The sequence below is a fragment of the Mercenaria mercenaria genome, chromosome 12, assembly GCF_021730395.1.
Source record: "Mercenaria mercenaria strain notata chromosome 12, MADL_Memer_1, whole genome shotgun sequence".
Classification (NCBI taxonomy): Eukaryota; Metazoa; Mollusca; class Bivalvia; order Venerida; family Veneridae; genus Mercenaria; species Mercenaria mercenaria.
Genome location: NC_069372.1, coordinates 72,260,787 through 72,288,237, shown reverse-complemented (window position 1 = coordinate 72,288,237; position 27,451 = coordinate 72,260,787). Strand labels below are relative to the sequence as shown.

General features: G+C 34.0%; 1 protein-coding gene across 2 annotated transcripts; it reads left to right on the top strand.

The window, feature by feature from the left end:
* On the top strand, positions 1 to 26,101 carry LOC123534565 (uncharacterized). 2 transcript variants are annotated; one of them, XR_008366557.1, is made up of 14 exons: positions 1 to 850; positions 1,294 to 1,433; positions 2,161 to 2,496; positions 3,179 to 3,321; positions 3,606 to 3,676; positions 4,588 to 4,724; positions 4,963 to 5,123; positions 5,416 to 5,590; positions 9,168 to 10,053; positions 10,452 to 10,728; positions 11,287 to 11,487; positions 13,994 to 14,176; positions 15,043 to 15,314; positions 25,951 to 26,101. XR_008366557.1 is itself a non-coding variant. In XM_053520322.1 (9 exons), exons 1-9 carry the CDS (start codon positions 736 to 738, stop codon positions 9,537 to 9,539), a joined length of 1,650 nt encoding a protein of 549 aa, XP_053376297.1. In that variant the 5' UTR covers positions 1 to 735; the 3' UTR covers positions 9,540 to 10,442. The 2 variants fall into 2 exon arrangements, 1 of the variants encoding a protein (XP_053376297.1); XM_053520322.1 differs by lacking the exons at positions 10,452 to 10,728; positions 11,287 to 11,487; positions 13,994 to 14,176; positions 15,043 to 15,314; positions 25,951 to 26,101 and having other exon boundaries at positions 9,168 to 10,442.
* Positions 26,102 to 27,451: the final 1,350 nt, after the last annotated feature.

The following is a 27,451-nucleotide window of genomic DNA, read 5'->3' as shown; positions in this document are numbered from 1 at the left end:
GGCTCTGGGTATAAATTGTCTATTATTACATTAAAACATATAACATATAGTTCTGTGTTTGTTATGGTAAAACATTTCTTCTACAATTCTATGGAGACAAACGTTTATCTCTAATTGGTAGTCCCTGTGTCATTTACAGTTGAAAACTGTATGTTACTTCATCTTTAAAGCTAATAGGAAATACACTGCCTCAATCAGGAATAGACCCCGACTTTAACTCATCCAATAACATTTGAAACTATTTAATGACGGCAAGGACTGAAATACACATTTTCCAAGTCCACAGTAAATTTCCATTTGGTATATTGCATGTTGCCTTAGAGGGATCAATTCCGATTTTCGTGGTTTTGTACTATCAATTTAAAGGTAGATTGTGGAATAAAAACAACACTGCCCGTATTTATACTGATGTGCAAGACGTTGCTGTTTAGACATGTGGACGCTAATTAGGCACAAGGAAAAAGCGTATTCGTCCAAAGATTTCAAGACAAACGCTCTGTGCACGTACCGGAAGTACATATTTTTAATTCCATAGTATATGTCTCATTCGGTATATCGCATGTTACCGTAAAGGGCTCGATCCCGATTCCCTATTAAATCAATTCAATATATGCCTAGCATTGTAACATTAATGTGTTACATGTTTAGGTAACAAATAAAAATGTAATTACTTTTTATTGCAGCACTAGGTTTAACAAAGCAAGGCTAAAAAGGTCGAAGCAGGAAAATGAACATATGTATGTTATCGTAAATAAAACACAAATACCATACCACGAATCAATTATTGATATTGATATTGCTAAACTTGACGTTTCTTATGACATGACTGCCGAACTATATGCCACCATTGGTAAGTTTGTTTGCAATATAAGCGATTTGTAGAAGATATGTTTTTTTTTCAATTCTTAAATATATAAACATGCAAAAGTACAAAATCAGTGTATACTTCATAATTTTTGTAAAGACGTATCATAGACATTGTATGTGTACTTTTCTGCATATGTGACAGGTTAACGTATTGAAGAATAAACACATAACGGTGTAAGTCAACCTAACAAGTGCTGCAATAAAGGTAGTTGAGCTACATTTACGTCCGAGGTATGCCGAATTGCCTAAAATACGTAATTACACGGAACCGAGTGTGTAAACTCTACATTAATAGAATTTGTAAATTTCAATATATTGCCTATCCAGTACATTTCTCCAAATAGTTTAAGTAGTATTCCATACGTCAGTGATAAAATGTGTGTGGAAATGTTGAATTAAAATTCTTCATAATTTTATATTAATAAGATGTAAGCAGTATGAAATTTAACGTGGATCTATCAACAAAAGCAGACATTGACTTCCTACTAGGACTAGTTAACTATGAGGCGAATATATTCCACACAGATGTTTGCTATAAAGGAAGACTGGACTACAGTGTTTCAAAGGTAGTATTTATTTTTATTACATAGTCGTCATATTATAATAGGCGTTTATGCGATATTATTTGTCAACCATTGGTTTCCATTCGCCAAATAAACTTTTATACGAACCAGTTCTACACAAAACTAAGAATGTGGCTGCATAACAGAACACCGAGTCTCTCAGAACTTTTTAAAACATATAAAAGTTAAATCAATATCAACTATACATTTCAATAGGTAGTTTCTTTAAGCACATAAAAAATATTTATATTTTTCTATCATTTTTAAATATACACATCAAAAGTAGCAGTGAAAATATTTGAAGGGATGGTAATAGTTTAGTGTTTTAGAGATAAGCGTAGTTGCATGAAGTCATATTTACATATATGTACTAAACTGAACATAAATGGTACTACAGGTCGTAACCTAGCTTTATAATCATTATTCTCGTTTAACAGGGATAGACTGCATCCAAAATGTTAATAATTCAACACTACAAATATCTAAACAATCCATATATACATGTTGGAAATCTACTTTAAATAGAAACAAATCCTAGTAGTCTGTAAGTTTAAAATGTTAGACACGATTATTAATTCTATCATTCATGACCTTAAAGGCGTACACAAATTACAATATGAACGTATGTGCTGTTATATCCAAATGCAATAAAAACATTGAATCCATTGTGTTTGTATTTATCTTAATGCTAATTCAATTCTGTTAATCGATATTTATTACACAACTACAGGGCTTTAACAAAGATGAATTGCAGAACAATATCAAACGATACGATGAAGAAATAGTCCAGACCATGGAGCCAACGAAGGTGGCTATTAGGACATTTAGATCTACTTTGGAATCTTTTCAAGGTCAAGGCAGTGATTCAGTTGTGCAGTCCTTACTAGCCGGAAGTGAGGATATACCACTAAGCTATTCGGAGGCTTTTGCGAATATAAGTTACGTTGAAGAAACTTTACAGGAGTTAAATCTCCCAAGTACGAAACAGTCAGACTTAAAAGCCACTATAATGAGCATGAAAAATTTAGCTGACGACTCTCGATCTGCTAGTCTTAACCTGTACATGGTAAGCATAAATCATATACAATCGGTATCTTTAAAGGCTGTGACCTCTAGATTTGGCTAAAAATAATCTTTCTTCTAAATTGAAGTTTGGTCATATTATGAATATTAGAATATGAATTTTTGTTTCTAAAGTATTTAAAAATTCCAAATAAAGAAACAAGATGACAGCGTCGGGAATCGGATCCCGGACCGCCGCAGTAATAAAGACATTTTCCCGTCGTCGTAACCGAAAGCGTTATAGCTGAAGTAGTGAATTATGACTTTAAAATATAATAGATATTTATAATCGAGACAATTTACTTGGAGTAAAAGCGTGACACACGCTTTTCGATTTTCATCGTAAAAAGTAGTAAAAACAGCAGTTTCCCACGTGTTTCCGTAACATAAACATAATAAAGTTTGTCAGTAATTAAGTTTTAAAGTCTTCTTTCGAAATATAGCATTTATTTCAAGACATCTAAAAATATTTGTTTTGTTGTCGAACGATCTTGAGGCCAGTCGCTTTAAGCTTTATGTTTGCATATATTGCTTTGAAAGCATCCATGAATTGACAACGAAAGTAAACCTAGTATGTCCAACAGCAATGCCCTTTCACAAAGTATTTTTAAAACCAATATTATAGATTTTACGCAGAATAAGGACAACAAAACTGACATATTTTAAAAGTACCGTTATATTTACAGGATATTATTGATCCTATTGCGATGGACCTTCCGTATGCACATAAAAGGTTGGTAATGTCCTATAATGAAATTAGTACGGCATTGAAATCCGTCATAAATTCACCATCACAGGCTGTCGATAAAATGACTCGTGGATTGTCACAGTAAGTTACATGTTTTGAATTTTTTTTTTTTTTTTGAAAATATGTTCTTTACAATTCCGGAGAAAAAACATAAATGAGAATACACACATTTGTCAATGTCATCGACTTTTTACAGACAAATATTAATGAAAAATATTAAAAAATTTAAAAATGAATATCGAATCAGCGAACCTTTAGCTAGTATAAGAAAACAAAATAAACTATAGCGTTATGTCTCATATAGAATACCCTTTAGACAATAAATTGTAATAGAAAATCTAAGTATATACGATCTTATATTACAGCATGCGGTCAGCCATTGCAATGTTTACCAATGCTAAACAACAAATCGAAAATGCTTTGTCATTTAATAAAGGTACTAAATCGTTAAACTATATTTTTGATATTAAAGGTCCATTACCAAGGGAAAGTGAGTTTGCAATTTTTTTCATAGCCAGTGCATAGACTTCTGCAAGACACTAAATAATGAAGATTGGCAGGTCAAAATTTACAGAAGGTCTTTGGAACTCAAAGAAATGTATGTGTTTTATGTTGAAATTTCAATGAATCGACAGAATGACCCCCCAGGTCTTTTTAACTTTCTTCATACTTCATAGAAAAATAATTGTACATATACTGCGATTTATTTCGAATTTCTACATACCAACTTTCATTTTCCAATAAAAAAGAAATAGTTTCTGTGCTTTTTAAAAGAAATTAAAATGTTCACTTTCCTTAGTATTGTACCTTTAACGATATTAGTCCGTGCAGTGAGTGAGTGAGTTGGGTTTCACGGCGAATCGACACAAAATGGTCATATATCGCCGATAGTCCGTGCATGATAGAGAGTTTCGAAATGAACAATATGATATACTGTGGTAATATATCCTTAACACAAATCCAGAAATAATTTAACTTACGGAAATGTTATTTATGAAACAGGTGTCTTAAATTGTTCAGACAGATTTTAGTTATGAAAAACCTCCTCGGTTGAATTATTTAATGTACTTGTAGAATGTAGTAAAGTGTAACTACTCTACCCTCAATGTTTTTTTTACCCAAAGATTCTATACTAAGTATACTATAAAACACTTTAAAATTGAAAGGGCTTGCAAGTGCTTCTTGAATTGAAGTTATAATACAGCCGGTACGACAATAAATTATCAGGTCAAGAGTTGATGGCATTAGTCGAAATATCAGATATTGACCACTAAAATAGCAGTAATGTTACTTAAAGTGTCATATATGTGATGAAAAGTTTGTTGTTTTTATGTATCTATGCAACAGGAGGAACGGCATGGACTGAAAACGCGAAAGAAATTCAAAGGCTTGCTTTGAGATTCAAAGAACTTGGACAAGAAACAGAATATATTATTCAGAAGAAAACAAATATTCTTGACTTCAACGACAGGGTGGACATGTCGGTAAGTACCCGTATCATACAATCATTCATTGCAATGATATCTGACAGCTCATATACAGATAGCATGGCCCAATAGTAAATGATTTATGTATAAATCCTGACAAAAACATTTACAAAAAACATTTCAAACAAACCTCAGTTTTACTTAATAGTCTTCTAAATGAAATAACGGCGAAATAATACCCATACTCAGTGCATAGTTTTGAATTAATGGATAAGTATTTTAATGTGAATTGTAGGTATCCCCTACCACGCTTATTTCAACTTTGACCAAATTGTCTAAGAAAGTTGAACCGTTGAAAATGATGCATAGAGTAACAAAGTCATTCCTGGACAAATTCAAAATATTTTCCGACTTAGTAAAACAACTAAAAAAAGACTTCATGAACACGAAATCCTCGTAAGTGTTGTTTTGATTGTTTTATTTCTTTAACGTAGTTTTCACAGTGCGGTCAAAATGTACATTATTATAAATATTTCTAATTGCATTGTACGAGTTCAAAAATACAAGAGGATATTGTAGCTGATTATCTTTTACCTTTCAACACTTTTTGACTCGAACCTTGTGTCAGTTATTATATTTTATTTTTATTAAGCATGGGCAGTATGACACATTATGTAATATGATAACCTTCAACACACATATCAGAACTGTAGCAATTAGTGAACAAAGAGCTTTATTATTATTTTAGAATTGACTTTTGTAAAGCAAGAGTAAATTTGATATTCGGACCAAAGTTTCACCCAGACTTCCCAAGACGGACTCGTAAGGCGGACCAACTCTGTTCTGCAGGCGTCTTTCCAACAAACACAGACGGAAACTTTAAGACAGAGGGGATTGACCTTGAAATCGTAGGAAACTCGCAGGTAAAATCATATTTTGTTATGTTTTAATATTTGTTTCTTTTTTGTTGTTTTCTGAATCATAACCTGATGTCAGATTGACCTATATGATATACTGAAGATTCAAATTAAGCTAGATAACAAACCGGCCCGTAAGCGTCCAGTGAAATATGTCGTAGTCCAGCAGTATTTCTAAATATTATTTATTGTGTGGCCACGGGGCTTAAATGATCTCAGCTAAGTGATACATCACCATTGGATCCAATTCTTATAGCCTTTGGCTTGAGCTAGCTTAGTAGGTACCACCGCTCTTCCATAAAACAGCTTTTTCGTCAAAAATAACGTGACCACTCTGAGCTTCGAATGCATTACATTCACCCCATTTACAGTAAAACGTACAACGGATACATCTACCTACTCTCCTATATATAGTAATAGTAGATGCCTGGCGTGTAGGTACTTGGAAAAGGGTTAAAAAGAAACGTAGTGTTTTGATTTCCTGACATTTATTAAAAGTGACAGGAACCGAACTTCAAAGTAATACAGGTCTTCAATTTTGGTTTTAAACTGTAATCAGGACCCACACCTACACGCCACACCAAAGAAATATATGGGTATATGTCGTGAGAAATATATGGGTATTTCGTGGTATAGGTCAATTCAAGTATGGTAAAATTGAAAAATGACTTTAAATATTGAACAATATCCTTGTACCTTCTAAAGTTTATCTGACGTTAAGAATGTTTTCATACTCTGTGAGCTTGAAGAACATTAGTTTCTAAGACAAACAGGAGTAGGAAAAACACAGGTCACCGAACTCGTTTGAATTTTACAGAGCATATTCCTCACCCACTGTTTAAGCATTTCTGAGATTTTGTAAAATTGAAAAAATGGTGGTACTTAATAAAACATATAGTATATCACTTAATGTTATAGGGATTTCATGTCTTACAGGTTAATATAAAAACAAGGCGGTGTTAGTATGGTATAAGCATAAATGTCACCAACAAATCTCTTTCATTTTTACATGTTGCCATAATTAACCCACCTACTTTATTTTCAATGGAAGAAAACGTATTTAGATCTACCAAAATTACAAAATATTTTGCAGCTTTAATGACACCAAAATACTTCAAAATGAAAAGAAAAAATAGTTGCTGTCACCGTGCATTTAAGATATCTATTAAGAAAGAACTGTTCAAAACTGGTGAATTTTGATACTTTTTGTTCTTCTTGTTTTAATCTATATTTTCTAGATAATATCAAGTGCTACCAGCCAGGAAAATATCAAGACAAAACCTGATCTACTTTAACAGATATTTGAAATTACCTAACTCTACTCCATTGTAAATCTAACGTCAATTTTAGGCAAATGCTGGTCGCCCAACATGGCAGCATGCTCGGTTTGTTAAATTTCTATATGCGGTAATTGAAATATCAATGTATTACCCTCGTATCACTATTACGTAATTAGTTAATCGAGTCTCATTTCACAGCAAGATGTAACCTCATCATCTGGCATTTATTTCAGATGATTTTAGATTTCATAAGAGTGATAATCGTTTTCATGTAAAAAACATTATTTAAGTTCATGAAATCCCTATACGTTCCCGCCGACAGATATAACAGAAGATATAAATCGGACGTCATTCAATTTCTTAAAAATTTATTAAACATATTTTGTTATGTTTTAATATTTGTATTTTGTTTTGTTTTCTGAATCATAACCTGATGTCATATTGACCTATATGATATACTGAAGATTCAAATTAAGCTAGATAACAAACCGGCCCGTAAGCGTCCAGTGAAATATGTCGTAGTCCAGCAGTATTTCTAAATATTATTTATTGTGTAGCCACGGGGCTTAAATGATCTCAGCTAAGTGATACATCACCATTGGATCCAATCCTTATAGCCTTTGGCTTGAGCTAGCTTAGTAAGTACCACCGCTCTTCCATAAAACAGCTTTTTTCGTCAAAAATAACGTGACCACTCTGAGCTTCGAATGCATTTCATTCACCCCATTTACAGTAAAACGAACAACGGATACATCTACCTACTCACCCATATATAGTAATAGTAGATGCCCGGCGTGTAGGTACTTGGAAAAGGGTTGAAAAAACGTAGTGTTTTGATTTCCTGACATTCATTAAAAGTAACAGGAACCAAACTTCAAAGTAATACAGGTCTTTGATTTTGGTTTTAAACTGTAATCAGGACCCACATCTACACGCCACACCAAAGAAATATATGGGTATATATCGTGGTCATAGAGGGTCAATCTCAAGGTATGGTCAAAATTGAAAAATGAGTTATAATATTGAACAATATCCTTGTACCTTCTATGAGCTTCCTTGTGCCCAGTTGTATCAAGGACCTATACTTACATGTCCATATATACATGGTCATATGTCCCGACAAAATATTGGTCTGTTCATGGTATCTATAACCGCTATATTACCCGGTAATAAGTAAGATAAGAAATTACCATGGAATTTTGAATATTTCGCGGCAGATATGGATCGAGATACAATAATAATGTCTACTTTTCGTAATGATACAATAGCACAGAAAAGAAGAAGAAAAAACAAATAAACAAATAAACGACAGTTTTTGAGTCCACGAAAGATCGAAGTAGTATTTAATACAGATCAAGATAATGGGTCGGAATTTAGCACGGGTCACACTTAAATATGTGCTGGCCTTACATCATTGTATTGCTTGTCCGTCCATTGTTAACATCAGATTTTGTAGCAGAAAGTCGATTTTCTTGACGGCATTTTTGATAGATCTCAAATCATATTCTAAAACACTTTATGTAGATTACAATAAATAATAACGTAAGATTCGATTTGAAACGGCAATTATGGCTGCCTTTCAGCTACTTATAATCGTGCAGTGTACCACACACGTCCCGGAAAACCTGAATGCCTACGCGTTTTAAAGGCAATGTTATAAAGCAAAGTTATATATATATATAAGTTTTCTTGTAGGTTTCACCTTTGGTGTCCTCCTTAAAGATAAGAATGCATCGGAATTCATTCAGGTCATTATGTTGACGATATGAAAAAGAAAATGCGAAGATGAAAATGAAACCAACGTATATAATAGAAAGGTCAATAAATGGCATGAGTGTGTCTTCTGATCAAAATGACACACTTGTTTTATGATAGTCCTTGGGCTTAAGTCTATGTGTCATCCCTGTACTAGCCTTTAAGTAATGATTGACTGAAATTGCTAATTGCAAAACGTAGCCAAACATAGAAGATCACATTCTCTTACAGGTCTGTAGAATATCAACCACCGTTTTAAGGAATTTAGAAACATTGTATCCAGCCGCGAGGCAACATACTTCTTACATTAATATCATATATATCTTCAAAAAATATTACTTTATCAGCTTCTGTTCATAGTACAAGGTTATTCAGAAACAGATGGCAGTAAAAGCTCTTAATGATCAAACCGGAGAAATATACACTAAAATATAATGCTGTCACACATGTGATATAAATTTGTGCCATCTTTCAGAGGTATTAATTTCATATTATATGGTGTATTCGCCATAGATTTAGCATACAATTTCTCGATATTTTTTTTTCAGATTGTTAATCCAGTAGATGGCATCATTTTCATCAAAAACACTTCAGTGATAATTAAACCAACGCAAGATGATTTCAGGGAACTCGAATTTATTATTGAGAATATCAGTCCAGATACAGGGCTACATATGAAGCGGGTACCATCCGGGATATTTATTGGAAGATCATTTCAGCCAAATATATGCAAGACGAGTTTCATTCACCTGTCCATGCGAGAACGTGAAACGGATAGGAAATATAATCATACCCGCAATAAAAGATCTGATCAATCTGGAAGTTTTATAGATCCTTCTAGACTTATAAACAGAATATTTGACGATATTCTTCGAGACGTAAAATGGAACCAGGAGTGCAACAGTTATGAGGTCAGGTAATTATAGAGATGTTCGATGCCTCTAAATTAATAAAATATAATTGTATATCATATTAAAATGCAAAAACAATAACTATTCTTTCGAAATTCATAGTGACTGCTTATTTAACTTACTATTTATTAGTTATGAAAGTCTGAATGTGAGACAACCATTAAATGTTTTGTTTGTCACATGAAGGATATTTTCTTTAAGGTGTCATTTACAAGTAGACATTTTTTGAAGTTTGCATTCTGCTATTTTTCTTTTTCTCTTTCTGTCCAAGTTTTTTCGGAAAGGTGTCGGACAGTGGACAATTATGTGATAGCCTTTCCGAGTATATAACAAAAACGGTCAGAAAAGATTCTGCAAGTGAATGCGGTAAAGACATGCCTGACCCTCTCTCTGCGACAAAAAAGAACAAAAGGGATACATTGAATGTTAAAGATATTCTTCGGCAAAATATTATTGATAATATTTCTTCTACCTCACGTATATTCAACGACATATTTGAAACAAGCTTGTTCAGTGACACCGGGTAACGTATTTGCTGATTGGTTTTGTTCGAAAAATCAACGTCAAGATATACCAATTCTGTACCATTTTGAATTTACATTTATTTGATTTAAAGGCGGTACAATCTTACACTTGTTTATATGAATACAGGCTCGCTATTTATTCTTAGCAAAAACAAAACAAAGCTTTTCAAAAATATTAAGTTGTAAGTAATTTACTGTATTTTTTTAAGTTGAAATTTAGAGTTGTAGTTGACCAGGATAATAAATTCAATGCATTATATCTGTATAAGTTCATTGTCTCTTTTATACAAGTAGTTATCACCTTGGTCTTTCTGGGCTAACTCGTGCTTTGTACCACCGCCAACACAACTATGTTTGCGATTGTATTAATATATTCTTATCATTGTCTTATGAACAGACCGAGAATTCCGAGCTTTAAAAATTTCCAGTCGCTGAAGAATTTGTCAGTAGAGAATGTCCTATTGTCTCTGATCAAACCAACGAAAAAGAAGCCTTACTTAAATTAATCGACAAAACAGTATCAGAAATAATGACAGTACCGGTGAGAAATGTAATATCTATGACAATGAAAAGAATGCGGTTGCTTCAAGCTCTAACGGGAACCGTTAAACGCATTGATGATTCTGCATCTGTAATGAATGTATTTGACGAAACGCCATTTCTCTACGAAAAAGGTATTCATGAGATAAAAATATTTTTTACCCCATTAACGATAGTTTTACTGCTAAAGACAATGATATATGCGAATCATAAAGTTTAATAACATTTATGAAAAAACATAAATGTAACAGAAATGATATCGATATTCAACTAAAACATATCTGTAGTCAACTCGCTAATTGAAAACTATCATTTACAGCACCATTGTTGTCTAAGTATACAATATGTCACAATAAACATAATTCTACATTTCATTTGTTTACATTTATCTTATGAAAGGAGATAAAATATATTTGTTCTATAATGATTATAACCTGTATGCTGTATTAATAACCTCCCAACCTTGTTATTTCTAATTCGAAGAAATGTTATTGTACGCAGAACTATAACATTAAATGCGCCTCGCTCTGATTAGAATAGAATATAACTACATCCTCTTTGAAAATTGTATATTTAAAGTGGTCTCAGGAAGATACTGCCATACACTTTACCCTGAATTTTCACTGTATATAGTGTTTTGTTACATAATGTTAATTTATCTATGAACAAAACCATTATTAACCATTTTTCAGTGTGTCCTCATTTCCACAGCGCTGTCAAAGACAGCGGTATATTCTGTTTTGCAAAATCAACTTGTGAAGGCATAACATGCAATGTGCCTGTCAAGACAGTCGGATATGTTCATTTGTTGTTGATAAGCGTCATGATTGAGCCTGCTGAAAATATCTTATACATATCAACTGCAGAAGAAACGCACAATATAACAGCTGAAAGTATGAATTATCTTTAATAAATTTTTCAAACATTTTCTCAATCGGAAATGATTGAGCATAGCACAATCGCTTTTTTATTATGCATGTGATGGATCAAATTATGGTCAGAAGCTTTTAAAAGGTTGTGATTTATTTTTAGAAAACTACCAAAACTCTCGAAGCTTAGACTGTATTTGTTTATTGATAAGTGTACCTACAAAACTAGATGTTATCAATAAATGTTATAACCAGAGTATTCTGACATTAATCGAGTTTTTTTGTGTTAATCTCTGTTGTTTTATGGCATTCCACTCTATCATATCAAAGCTCACTGTGACTGAAGAGCTTTGATATGTTTCGTTCGGCGTTTTATAATGTGCATCTCCTTGCTCTTTCGTCCGTGTTTTGCAAGTTTCTGTTTCAAATATATCTGTATAAGCGTTTGTTTGGCTCTGCTTTCTGCAAAGGTATTTATATACACACATATATACACACACATATATACGATTCTTTTTATACATTTGTTCTTGCGTTAAACATAGATTTTATTATTTGCCACTATAAGTGTAAGGGAATCACTTGACAAAGTACTAACGTTACTGCCTAAGACACCAGAAGATCAAAATTGTTGATCACATAACAATCAAATTGTAGGGATAATACACGTTTTTTGTGTATTAACGGTTTCTGCAGACGTTAATACATAAAACAAACGTGTATTGTCGCTATTCTTGCATAAGAAAAAAAACATTACACGACGACTTAATGCATTGTTGCATTTGTGATGACTTTGCGATTCCGGTACATTTTTAGTTACCATTCGGTTGTTCTTGGAAACGGTAAACATGTTTTAAATATCCATAACCAGGGCACACAGATCAACAACACTACCAAAAGCGTGATTTGAAGGTTTTTGAGCGTCTTATTTTTATTTCTAGTTATTACAAACGTTGTATTACCAATAATTTTGCATATAACTTAAAAATTTCATTAACAGGAACAGTTTTAAGAATAATAAATTTTCATTCGAATTATTTTGAGTACGAACACATTTAGAGTACGGTTGAGTACGAGGGTAGTGACTATCTTTCAAGGTTTATTATATGAATTCGGCGAAAGATCAGGTAAAAACATACCGACTGATACTAACAAAAGCCATAAATATAATACCTAAAAACGAGCAACAGCACAAGTTACACGCGATACTTATTTATTCACAGTTATTTACAATAACTGAACAGACGCTTTACAAAGGGAGTGAACTCTAAGAGAAGCTAGTGCGTACATTGATGGGGGTAGTACGTTTGGGGTTGGAAACTGATACAGCTAAACAGACTATGGATTACATTGTATCTATAATGCTACAAGAAGAGGTTTTATGGAAGAAACAAGACGCCGATGCCAAATATCAGTGTGCGCAAAAATACTTACATATGTCCTTGTTTGCACACGATTTTTCTCCCGTTAATACATGGGCGGATCCAGTGAAAAAAGTAGTTTTTATGCAAGAATGTAGTATATCATACATCATTCAATTACATTTGAAAATCTGTATCGCGATTTCTAAGGGATCAAGAATTTTACCTCGAGATAACAAATTTGACAGGATTTGAAAACTTGCATATGCCAGTTCGATTTACAGAATTTCAACTGCATTTCGTTTTAGCTCGACAAATACTTAAAGCTATTGCATTCATCCATTTTTGTCGGTGTCAACGTGAGCGTCCGGATTCGATTATGTTTTGTATGTAAGCTGATATCTGAGTAGTAACTTGTAGGGATCAATAAAAATTTCACACATTTGTTCATTGTGATAATCTTACATTGTACAGATTCCATAACTCTATTTTGCATTCAAAAAATTTATACTCCTATATCGACTGAGAAACGTATGATTATCTTTTGAATATAAAAAAAAAACAAACAAGGAAGAATATCCAACAGGGAAAGCCACGTTCCAAAACCGCAGCCTCCTCAAAGGCACACACGAACAACACTCGCACACCACACAAACACAAAACAAACACACAAGGACAAAACAAACAAATAAAGGAACACAGTGGGGCACCGCCTAGGAACGTTTAGTGGCAAAACCACCACTGGGGAGTTTAAACCGGTTTATGGTGCACCTAACTTCACTCTCACCCCCACCATGTTCCAAAGTCACAAGACAGTGTAAATAAATGTTATCCCCGCCAGGCAACAGAAGGCGTGTGTGTCGCTATCTCAGTATCTACAAATAGGAATGGACTGAAATTTCACACACTGGTTAACTGCGATGATCTTGCATGCAATGTAAAACTCCAATAAATATGTTTTGTATAAAAGTATGCCCCTTTTCAAAATTCGTAGTATATTTGGTGTAATCTGTTATCTCATTGAGCGTCACAAGAGAAAAATATATATTCTTTGCTTCCAATGGATCATTTTACAGATTTTATTATTTATTATGATATTACGGTTAACGATTCAACATAGTATAAGGTATGTGAACAAAAATATTGGTTTAACAATATTTATTTTACAGGTAAGGAGTTTGTCTTGCCGACAAATATAAGTTACGAAGGATTTCAACTTTTCCTAAACATCAAAATAAAAGCTGCAAACACGATGACTTTGTCTATTGAGATGGATGTATGCAATGGCATGATGAGTTGCTTTGAAACAACACATATTTTTGAAGATATTAAATTGCTCCAAACTACAAAAGGTAATCTCAATCCATAGCTTTATGCCGGTAACAAGTGTTAAATATTTACTATATAAGACAGGTAAACGAACTTCAAAAAATTTGTTCGTAACAATATTTCCGTCTAATTACGGTCATCCCTGCAATTGGATAATCGTGCCTGTAAGGTCAGTATTGTACGGAGCAATATAGTTAGTTCTTGTATCGCCCCAAAACAACGACAAAAGACCAACAGGAACGCAACATATATAGAATGCAGTCACTTGTACAGAAATGGGGTCTTCCGTGAGCTAGTGATAACAGTCGAATCGCTAACCTCTCTCTGCTCTATGTTCGAAACCTTGCTTGGGATGTGGTGGTTTAACCGAAATGCCCGGTCGTGCCTAAAATAATTTCATGAGGTGTATCTATGGTCTAACTAAAGCTGAAGTACCACCATGGAGCGAGTAGTGGCAAAATCATCTCTGGGATTTAAAAAAGTTTAGTGGTTCATAACCTCTCTCTCTCTCTCTCTCTCTCTCTCTCTCTCTCTCTCTCAGTTTTACGGCGCTGTTAATTTCCATATAGTTCCTTTAATAAATTAAAAAGTTTGGAGAATATATAACCCAAGGTTAATGTTAATGGTAATGTTATATTTATTTATATTTTAAAGGGGTCGTGTAATGATAATATTGTCAACGAACACCTCAGTGGATCATCGATCCATGGTATTTCAATCAAAGATCTATAACAGGGTTATAAATGTGAAAAAAAAATGTTTATTTTGGTTATAGAAGCTAATTTATGACATGAACAGCAGTTTAAATTAAATGACATTTTGTATTTTGTTTATGCTATCGATGAAGTGTTTATGTATATAAAAATGGCAATCGTTTGGTCCTTTTCAGAATATCCATCTTCAATGTTAAGGAAAAAGACTGTTAGAGAAGAAATTGTTAAAGGTTCATCGTTTTATCTTTTTGTGTTTGGAGACACCGGGGAACACATCAAGCTCGCATGTAATAAAAGACATGTAATAAAACGTCGATCTAACATCGGTGAGGAAATCGTTAACATCATAAGTGGGAAGCTCAATTCAACGTCACAAAGCGTACAGATGCTTAGGTTTGTCTGGGACACACTTAGGATTTTTGGACCAGATGGGCAAGATACATTGAAAGTAAGATATTATTTTTCTTTGAGATCAACATGTTCAGAGGCAAGCAAGTTACAAAACTACCATGAAATTATATGATTGTTTTTTTTCTCGATTTATGTAAATGTTGAAAACACAGGTTAAGTGAAAGTATAACTAAAAAGATAATGAAAGTTTTTTCTTTTATAATTTTATCAAGAGGCATGGGGCTATCTAAAACGCGCTTAGTCTTAAAAGCCCTAGCTCGAATACTACAATAGTGAATGTTCTTACTCAAATAAACAAAGTTACAAATGCTTAACGTCTGTAGTTAAACATTTAACAGATCTAAAAATATCAGTTGCAGAATATCAAATACCTCTTGGTAGTTTTAAGGGCATGTTCAACATATTTTATTTACCCGCTACCAGACTTAGAGGACTACTCCTAACAATCGTGGAATCTTTATTTCATTCCTAATCACATCAAATAGATGTTCATGCGCACCACAAACAGCTATATTCATGAATGTCGTGTATGAATTATCAATGATCAAGCGTACCAAGCATGTGAGTGAGTTAGATTTTACGGCGAACCGACACAAAAAGGCCATATATCGCCATTCAAACTGACTATAGAAGATCTCTCGTTGATAAGGTATTAAACCACTGGTTACATCACTGAACGCCAGCTGACCATTCAAGTAGTTTGAGACATATTTGTGTTTGTTTTCCATATCTTTAATTTAATAGCTTCGTATTTGTTTTGTTAAAAATAGGGTGTTTTAAATAGATCGGAAGTATATTATTAACGGCGCAGTTAATAAGTGAGATATTTATAAAGAAAATGAAGTGAAAAGTTACTAATTCAAAGTGAGGTTTTGTCTTTGATTTGAATTCCAACGTTTTGTTGTTGTTGTTTTTGTATAAAGTTACGTTTTGTACTGGTGACATGGCATTTTTAACAGACAAAATGTAAATTTATATCCCTTCTTTATCCTAGCTGTTAACGAATGACATTGGTATGGGCGGCGGTTACAGCCAGAATTAGTAAATATACAATCCATTCATAAACAAATCAGTCAGTACAGTGCATTTCAACGCCATCTAGTCTAAAACTCAATCCCGTCCAATAAATTTGCATTCAACGCACTGTATTTTGAAACTTTTAACACAAAACTTCATTTCATCCATCTAAACATGGAACGATGCATTGAAAAACTTGTTGCGATGCACCGTACTATCAAATCATCCAACAAAACATGAGACCATTCAGCTCAATGTGAAGCCGTTTAACACAACATAAGTACGTGCAGTGTAAAATGAAATAATAGAGAGTTTGAGATTTCAACCTTCGCCTTCCCCTTCAACGTCTCTCATATATATTTGGGGTAAAACGTCACCAATATGCGTGTATTTTATCTACTAAAGTTTTCCATGTAATTTCAAGTAAGCCTAAGACTTCGTTTTATTACTATGTGAAATAAAAAGCTTAGTTTCAGGATTTCTGCTTATTAAGTTATTCAATTATCCATATGTATAACTGGACTAAATTTGATGTGAAACACTATCAATAAGTATAAGAATATTGAAGTTTTGTTTGGCTAATGATTTTAACTAAATACATTGAATTGAACCTGGAAGTATGAAGTTATCAACTTATTTTGAGAAACTTTGAGATTTTGTTCAAACTTTAACTACTACGGCATATTTGTGTCCTCATGCGGTATTGATTATACCAGATGGGCCTTTTTGTCGTAAGAAGTGAAGTTTTGAACGTCCGAAGATGTGATATCACGCAAGTCAAAACTTCAGTCTTTGTACATCTACACTGTCCACATACACGGCATCAAAGACTAAAATCGGGATGGAGGCACATGGCATGACAGTCATTTTACTTGAAAAATGAATGATAACGCGCGATTATCATTTGGTGGAACATTTTCTGCCGGACACTTAGGTAATATGCGCCACCTAACGAAAGTCAACGGACCGTTATGAAATTTTGCCGAATCAAAATTTACGATATTTCCAATTGACTGGTAATTTTTTAATTTTTCTGTTATTCTCCATTTTGCTGCTGTAAATCTTCAAACATGGCCACTAACGTCATTTTTTCAGCAGAGCGCAAAATGACGTACTTGATTGGTTTTTCGATTATCGTTTTTATATACAACTAAAAAATGGCAAAAATTGTATTACTTTCAAGTTTATATTAAAATTATCTCTCCAGTGATATATAATTTTGTCATGTTTATTTCAACGTCATATCAGACGCAAGCGATTTATGAACGCAAAATACATAAAACTGACGTTGAGTTTCATCCAAAATTTCGCGTAAAAACGCCTATATCTTTAAAATTGTGAGATAGTTTTTTGAACAAATTTCAACAGAAGTACAAAATTTCAATTGCTATCGATTCCTTAAAAGAAAAATGGGGGTCACCGATTTAGATTTCGCTCTATTTACCGTTGCGCTTCCCCTACCCCCAGTAAAAGTAACGACGTTTTCATACTTTTTTCGTAAATTTCCATTAATTCAAATTCAGTTTCTTCTTCTATTGGTGGATATAATGAAATAATATCAGTTTCTGCTGTTGGATATAATGAAATGATATCACAATAATGATAAAATGAAGACGTTTTTTGTTTATTAAATTTTTCAAACAGATGAATGTTTTCTAGAAAATGTTCTATACATGACAAACAGACATGCTTTATTACAGACAATTTTGCCTGAGTGCCTGTGCACTCTATATAGTATTTCGAAGAGTGCGCAGTTAATGATTCCATCTTTACATAGAAACAGTTTACAGAAATTTAGATTACGCATACAGTACTCTAATGAGGAGTGAAAGGGATTTGTCCCATAAGTTTATTTAGGGTGTTAAGAATCACATGTATCTCCAAGACGTTCACACAGCAAAGTTTCGCTCGTGGTACTTTTGATTAATGTTGAGTAATTTAACAAAATACTTGTTTTGTTTATATATCCCGGTAAACAAATGTTACAAACAACACCGAGGATAGTTTCCGCCTGATATCAGAAGACGCAGGTTCGTACATGTGCTATATATCCCGACAAAAATTATAAACGTCTACTGGAAATTAAGCAGTAAATTGAATAAAATGCTCACAAAACGTGAGCACGGTTTTATATATTACCCTATTTTATAATTTAATTTTATACTACAGTCATATTTTACAAAGTCTCCATTTTATTTCCTGGCCACATTTGCTTAATTAAACTATCTACCGTGCGCATGCTTTCAATGCCTTTAAAATGAGACATTTAAAATTGTGGTATTTGTATGGTTTGAACCTACGTCTCCTGATATCAGACGCAAACTTTCATCGGTGTAGTCAATCTAGATGACGATCTTAACATTTGAGCCAAGCCATGAGAAAACCATCCAAGTGCGTTTGCGACCAGCATGGACCCAGACCAGCCTGCGCATCCACGCATTCTGGTCATGGTTCATGCTGTTCGCTGACAGTTTCTCTGATTGCAATAGGCTTTGAAAGCGAACAGCATGGATCCTGACCAGACTGCTAGGATGCGCATGCTGGTCGCAAAGCCACAATGTTGGTTTTCTCATGGCGCGGCTCATATATGTTTTGACGTTTAGGTGACAGATATTGAACAGTCACTGTAGTAGCATGAATGACAAAGCAACTAAAATATAAAAAAGAATGTGTAAGAACAAAGAATCAGTCTTTATATTTCCAAACTGCACTTTTAGCCCCGATAATCTATTGTTTTAATAGAACCTATGTAAAAACTGCACTCATTTATCGAAATAACTGCATTTTTATTAAGACTGCACCGTCTTCTGCGTTTTCTTATAAACCATTTAATCTTGTTTACCTCACAAGAACCGGCCAACTGAACTTCCGGAAGTTCGAACTTTTACCTGTTTCGTCTCCAGATAACGGTTTGTGCACACAAGTCATGTGCAGTATTATTTTCTAGAACGGTTCCTTTTGTCCCTATCATGCGTTCGACAGAATACCAAAGTAAGATAAAAATACACTGACATGGAAATATCCAGTACTGGCATGAAGCATACCTGTGTGAAAATAAATTTAAAACGAAATCTTAGATGAACACCAAAATATCCGGTAATAGAATCTCTTTAAGATTGCCTACAAACATTTTGCTGAGAACTTTAACATTTGATATGCTTCACTTTTCTGCTAAGGTTTTAGCGTTTTGACAAATATTTTTAATTTTATTAAATTTAAACAAAGTTTGCTTAAGAACTGAAGCTGCAGCTACAAATAAAAATCAGCGTATTCTAGGTGAATACAACTTTCGGCTAAAATGCACTTTACCGATACGTATATCCTGTTTCAATAAAAAGGACTCTGTGTGTTTCTGTGTCATGTATAGGAGAGCGATTTCCTGAAATCATTCATTTATTTCAATAATTTCATTTAATCATATCTTCTTTTTATCATTACTGGAATTTAATAGCATTATATCCACCAACAGAAACAGAAACGGAATTAAAATTTATGAAAATTTACGAAATAAGTATAAAACGTTGTTATTTTTTACTGGGGGTAGGGGAAGCGCCACAGTAAATAGAGCGAAATCTAAAACGGTGACCCCCATTTTTCTTTTACGGAATCGATAGCGATTGAAATTTTGGACGCTTGCTCAAATTTATTCAAAAATCTATCTGGCAGTTTCTGAAATATAGGCGTCTTCACGCAAAATTTTGGGTGAAGCTCGACGTCTGTTTTGCGTGTTTTGCGTTCATAAATCGTTTGCCTCTGATATGACTTTGAAATAAACATGACAAATTATATATCATTGGAGAGATAATTTTAATATAAACTTGAAAATAAAGAATTTTTGCTGTATTTTAGTTGTATATAAAAACGATAATCGAAAAACTAGTTAAGTATGTCATTTTGCGCTCTGCTGAAAAAATGACGTTAGTGGTCATGTTTGAAGATTTACAGCAGCAAAATGGAGAATAACAGAAAAATGAAAAAAATACCAGTCAATCAGAAATATCGTTAATTTTGATTCGGCAAAATTTCATAACGGTCCGTTGACTTTCGTTAGGTGGCGCATATTACCTTAATAAGACAATTGCGTTTTAATTATAAACATAAAATGGTACTATTAAGATGGATTTTTTTTTGAAGTATCAGACAACTTTTGATTTATGATATCATGATGCGAGAGGTTTTCTGTTAGCCGTATGGGATAGCTCCATTCTTTACATGCACGGACCCAGAACATGGCAGAGGGGCATTTGGGTCAATCCCCCTTTGATTCTTACATTTTACAAAGAAAATCGGTCTTGAAGCTCAGTGTGACTACCCCCTCTCCCCCACCCCCCCGCCCCCGAATGGGTGACCCCCCACCCCCTCTTAAAGTTGGTGTCCCTCTAACCAAAATTCCTTGATCTGCACATGCTTTACTTATGAAATAGTATATTCAAACAAATACGTGTATATGCCCTCATGTTATTTTGTGCGACAATTTTCGTCTCCACCTAACAGTTCTTGACTGTTCCGCTAGATACATGGTGACTTGGCACGATTATATTGTGCTGTCTGAGAGTTTGGTATTATACATAGTCAAACTGAGTTACATGATGCCAAAACGTATGATATCACGAGAGTATCTTACATTTGTTTCAAATCGCTTGTTAAATGTATTTATAAATTGTGTATATTGGCGCGTCTTTTAAGGAATTCGATGTACAAAGTACCAATTCAAATTAAAAAAAAACTTTAAGAAAAGCTATGAAATACTAGTCAACAGTCTTTTGTGTTTGCTTTATCTCATGTATTTAACTTCAAAGTATATCGAGAAATGCATTTGTTGTAGTTGATGTCTCATGTTTTTGTTTAAAAAATATTAACTGTAATATCTTTCAAGAACACCATCAACAATAGAATACGTTGATATGATTATCATTTTTATTTCCTCTTATGTATAATTTACAATCATGCATTGTATACTGACATCATTTTTATATAATTTATTTATTTATTTATTTTGTAATCGCACTAATATCCATGCGATAATTATGTTAATTGAAATGTTTTTATTTAATTTTCATTTCTAAAACCTCTTGTAAAAGTCCTGCACTTTCGGACAATTGATATCAAAATGCACGAGAAAAACGATCATAATAACAGATAAATTGAATGGACGGATTAAAAGAAGTAAGGTTCATTCTAAAGTTTGAAATCTCAAGGAATTTTAATCGAACTTCAACTTCATACGTTAACTTCGCAAGAGACGTTGAAGGGGAAGGCGAAGGTTGAAATCTCAAACTCTCTAATTTGTTACAACTTGACTCCATCTAATGCATATTGAAACCGCTTTGAGTAATTAAGAGCGGTGTATAATAACTTGATTTCATGCAGTCCAATGTGAAGACGTTTAACGCAACATGAGTTCGTGCAGTGTAAAATGAAACGATTCATTAAAGCTTGGCGCCGTCTAATGCGTACTGAAACCGTGTTGTGTGATTTGGATCGGCGTATCAAAATTTGATGCCATGCAGCCAAATATGAAGCCGTTTAACGAAACACGAATACGTGCATTGTAAAAGGTTAATAAGACTATCAGTTCATAAGTTTGCCCTGTTATAAATATAGATTCTGGATCAGTTTTACATAAGAATATCTTATCATAAATTCAGTTTGGCGGACAGAATATAGGAAAACACTGATTGACTGAAACCACTACCGTTAGTAATTACGAGGGCGCACGTTCACCAAATAAATGAAATCAAATGTTGGTCTCTGTATTTTGATAAACCTCTAATGGATGAGAATGAATAAAATCTTGGGCTCAAAGTAGTATGTAGAATCTATCGGTAGGCGCTATCTCATCATTTCACACTTACTTCTCTTATAAAATTGGTAGGATTTGCCTGAAATTTTATAGAATTGCGCCAAGCGAAGTTACGCATATATTATGGATTTTAAGATTGTGTGATTTTCCCTGAGTTGTGAAAATTTTATTATTATCATACATTCTACATAGAGATTCTTGTCCGCACATCATCTCTAGAACCTTGTTCAGACTGCTAAGAAACTCCACAGTGGTGATTGGTGTATAAAACTTAGTCGTGCATTTCGTTAGCACTTCCAGCTCGGAATAAAATTTGCCAGAGTACTTTTTCTACACTATTGGTGGGATTTGAAGGAATTTTCGTAGGAATGACCAGTAGCAAGTCTAGCTACGCATATTAAAGGTTTACGGTTGAATGTTTTTCACTACCCCATGGCCCTTTGATTTTCTAACATAGTCTACCTGGCCATATATACACTTTTCTGTGTAACATTTACTTCCACGCTCATTTAGCTAAAAGTATGCCTTGTCAGGGTTAAATGCATGGGGTGACATCAAAGAGAAATGGGTTGTTAACAGTTACAGCATTTAGGCAGGTAACTGCTACAACTGCCGGCAATTACAACATTTAATTCAAAGTACATGTACAACAACGATCATGGATGACAAATTAAATCAATGATCCCTATGATATTTTTCATTTAATTTAGTTTAAAAAGAAGACTTTGTCTATAACTTTTCAACAATGGAAATGCATCGAAGGATTTCCCTGTCATGAAATTACCTCCCCTGATATAATTTCACTAAAACGAAAGTAGGAAATACCGATTTGTACAGTGGCATAGGACAGGTTCATATTGTGACCCGGGCACTTTATTCATATAAGACTCACAGATGACCTTTACATGTATTGATATTTAACGGCTAATTAGTAGTTGAAACAAGAAGAGCTGTAAAGTATTAAAAATAAAGGCACAGGCAACCTACTGAGAGAGTGGACATCAAAGTTACCCCTGAACGGATCTTCGAAACGTCAAGTCCCGTAACTGTAGACGAACCCGAGGTCCCATCGGGTAGGCGTTGTAGAGAGGTTGACGTCAACCACGCCCAGGTGGTGGCAATCCCGGGAAAACTCTTGTGTCCAAGCAAGGGTTAGCTGGTGTGTTTGGCTAGGAACACTTCGAAACGCTTTTTTTTCCTTCAACATTAGATTGCATAGGGGTTACCATAGAAGAACAAGGGGTCCCATCAGGTTGCCTTTGTAGAGTGGGTTCGTGCATGTGGATATTGCATACCGGTCATCCCGAGAAAACAATTGTTTTCTCATAAGCGGGCATCATTGTAGGCCCGAACTGATATTTGTGATTTTTCTACGTCCAGTCCCGTAACAGTAGAAGAACCCGGAGTCTCATCATGTTGCCGTTCTGATCGAGTGGACACAAGGTGGTTCCCTTTGAATGTCCATTTTCTGAACTGTATAAGAACCAAGGATATGTAACTTGCTGCATTTGCTCCAATTATTATGTAAAACAGCTTTTATGATAGCTTTTCGTTAAGGAAATTAATATTTGCATTGACATGTGTTACTGGAAATATTATAAAACAATAAAGTTTTGAAATCAGGCATGTAGTCTGTTTGAACATTTAAAATGAATTTAACACTGTCTTACTGAATAAATCCTGGAAACACTTGAAACAGTGTATCTAAATGTTTTGAATTTGAGATATCTATAAGCGTTGTTATCTGCATTTAATCGACCTTTTTTATTTATCATTAAATTCAAAACAAATATTTCTTTTATTTATGAGTAGGGATACAGGAATATTCTAAAAACCACGAGTTCACCTTGCCTGGTTCTGTGCTGATTAATTACGAATCACTTGTCCATTGCTGCTCAGGGTATGAAACCCAACATTAGTATCAAAACAAATTTGTCATGTTATCATATTTCATTTTTCTATCTTATTTTAGTTTATGTAGTTTGTACTATTATGTATCTTATATTTCATCCACTACAACATATCAGAAGTGTTATTCCCCTACCAGTGTTTAGCCGGAGGGGGCTTATACGTTGCCCCCATATACCTGTCAGTCCGTAAGTCATGCAAAGTGGGATACTGCGATAGCTTTAAAAGTACAATATAATTTTTATAAAGCATGGTACATAGATGGCTGACAATGTGGAGAATGCCAAAATCATTGAAATTTGTTGTTATGGCAACTAATGTGGTTGCTATGGCAAAAACTTGTCCAATGACAAAAAAGTGTCATCCTGCGAATTCTTAAGTAAGGGAGATGTTTCTTGACAATTTGTACATAGATAGAAAGAAAAAGTGAGAACATGATAGCTATCTTATTTTGTCAATTTGTAAATCCGTTCGTCCGTCTGTATGTCCGTCCATCAGTCAACAATGGTGAATTCTTCTACAAGTTTAGAAGAACAAATTTTAAAGTTTTCTTCATGAAACCTGGTTTATAGATGGAAAGTAATTTGGAGAATATGCAGGTCCTTTAGCTTAGTTTCTATTCAAAACTTGTGGTTACCAAATATGACAAATACCCTTTTCGGTTAGGGTCTTAAAATGTACTATTTATTATAATAGATTATAGGGACAGGCTAGTAGAATCAAATGAAAGAACTATGCACCGACTGTCACAATATCTGCATGATACATTGGTATTTATTATGCCAAACACACTGTGTAACAAAAACGAATATGTCTGAAAATATTGAATTTGCCTTCATGGTCTAACTTGGAAAACACAAAGTAACCATTCTGTGATATATAAAACTCAACAAAGTGACAAAGGTACATATATGAGTACACACTATCACAAGATGGTAGACAACATGAGTAAATTTGCATAAGGCTGTGTAGACCATTCAGCACTTGGCATTACATCTTCCTCAACAACCTTTGTATAGTTTGCACATATATATTTGAGAAGCTATTGAGGCAAGAATACCAGAAAGGCTCCAATTTGTCAAAATATCTCTGGTCAGCCTCATTCCTTCTGACTTAAAATCTCAGGAAATGCCTATTTCACATTTGGCCTGCGATGCGTCCGTGAAACCTATAGGCAGAAGGCGGCAGTGCGATTTCCGCAGCCTCTACGATTTTGTATAGCCAAAACATATACAAATCTGAAAAGAAAAGTCGAAAGCCCATAGCCCATAGACATGTCGCAGATGGCATTGCGCAATCCGTTGATCCTTCGCAAGGCCCTCGATTACCTGCCGCAACGTTGCCGCTCGATGCCCATGCAGTACCCTTGAAATCGAACCGATATTGATCAATTATTGCGCGACAACCCTACAGCGGAAGTACATTGCCTTGATATGATTAAAACATTTTCCAGTTGATCGTACAATTTCCGCGAGAAGCTTGCAGAGACTTCATGGCAACCGCACTGAAATTACACGTTTTCCGCATTATCTCCGCGTAGCGTCCGTACGGATTTCTTGTGGCCTTCCCCCGATAGCCTGTGCAAAAATGTGTGGGTCTCATGCACATTTTTTCGGTTTTGCCCTAAAGTAGTTAAGTTCCAAGTTTTGTGCTTTTCCCATTTTCTGAATTATTTTTTCACGATTTTACTGGAATTATGTTGTTACAATAAAAAAAATACAATAGTTGGAAGTATATAGTATTAAAGTTTTGGAAAAAGCTGACAAATTTATATGGTTTCAAATATTCATGCACGAATAAGGTATTATTCTAATATGCCATTAACTGCAGTATGATTTAACTATTGTTTGAATTCAGAAATAGCGTTTAATTGTGCAGATTGATTATTTGGCGTTATATTACGGGCTTACTGTTCACATTTATTTTGTTCGACATTAACTTTCAGGACTCACTAGCCAATTCTATAACAAATGCAGTAGACGAGTTGGAAAAAAAGTTCATAACATTCGAATGTCATATGACAATTACACTACCGGTTTTAAACATTATGACGGATATAACACCGTTAGTATTTCCTGTTGGACCTGTTCCTGTTAAATTTGGCGAGTATTTATATTTTGTATTTTTTTCCTTACGGAACCTCTGTGGCCGAGTGGTTACTGATTTTGAATCGTTTGCCCCTCACAACGGTGTGTTAGAATTAATGCCTGAGGTATAATACCTGTAAAGAAATCTTTTATGTGAAGAAGTTATCTAACTTGCTTACGGAAGGGCGCTCGTTCTACCAAGAAGCTCACACATGCCTGAAAAAAATGCTCGAATGGGCTCCTTGAGTTTTTCACTACTATCAAAAGCTGGAGAGTCGCCATATAATCTCATTATCATTATGTCTGTTTGACATCAATTAAACAAAATCAAACAAAATTTTCAATTATAGAAGCTTAATCAAACTGCTTTCCTAGAACATCGCTATTCTTGTTGGATCTTTATTCTGGTTTGTAGTATTATAAAATGTAATAATTATTTATTTGAGATTTTCCAAATTGCAGCGACCGGATTCGAAACAAAGATTCAGTTGCAAATAGGAGCCAATGTCTGGATTTTCCAAATGAATGCAAAGGTGGGATTCAGCTTTTAAAAATCATCTTTGATAGGATAGCTTGAGCACATGTTTTTTACGGGTTTTAAATTACTAATAAACTGACGTTAAACTGTACATAAAATATATTTTCTGTAGTTTTTTCCCTTGTTTTGCAATGTACATATACTAAGAACACCGGATACATTTAAATACACTTTCGAGAGTCATATGTATGAATGTGAAAACACAGGAAATGACGTCAGACGATCTTAAGATTTTCCGGACGTAATTAAAATGAAAGTATACAGGCTGAACTTGAAATCGAAAGTCGCATTTGCATTAGTCTATATTCACGCTCAAAGGTCACCCTGTTATTTGAGAGCTGCTGACCTAGATCTCAAACATATTTTCAAAATAAATGGTCGATTTTACGGAAGCGTGAAAGGGCAATCAATCGCTATTTCTTTTTACGTAACGGATGCGGAAAGAATATGTTTTGTTTGAAATTATTAAATATATCATATTTTTTTGAAGCTGGGTATTACATTTCATGGCATGATTGGGGTGTATGGTTCGATATCACTTGATTTGCTGCTTGTGGAGGTAGGTCTCAAGCTTACGGGATATGTTTTAGACACGCAATATACACCATCGATTGATCTGTACTTGGATTATAAAAAGGCTGCAAAAATTCATTCCTCGCCATCGTAAGTATACACGTTAAATTTTGCATGAACTTTTTAAGTTCCACCGCAAAAATAATAAAATTTAAAGAAAGTCTCCACCTTGAATGAATGGAACACTATATGTCCGCCCATGGATAATGTCATATTTAAATATGCAGTATTCAGTAAATATTGCTTGA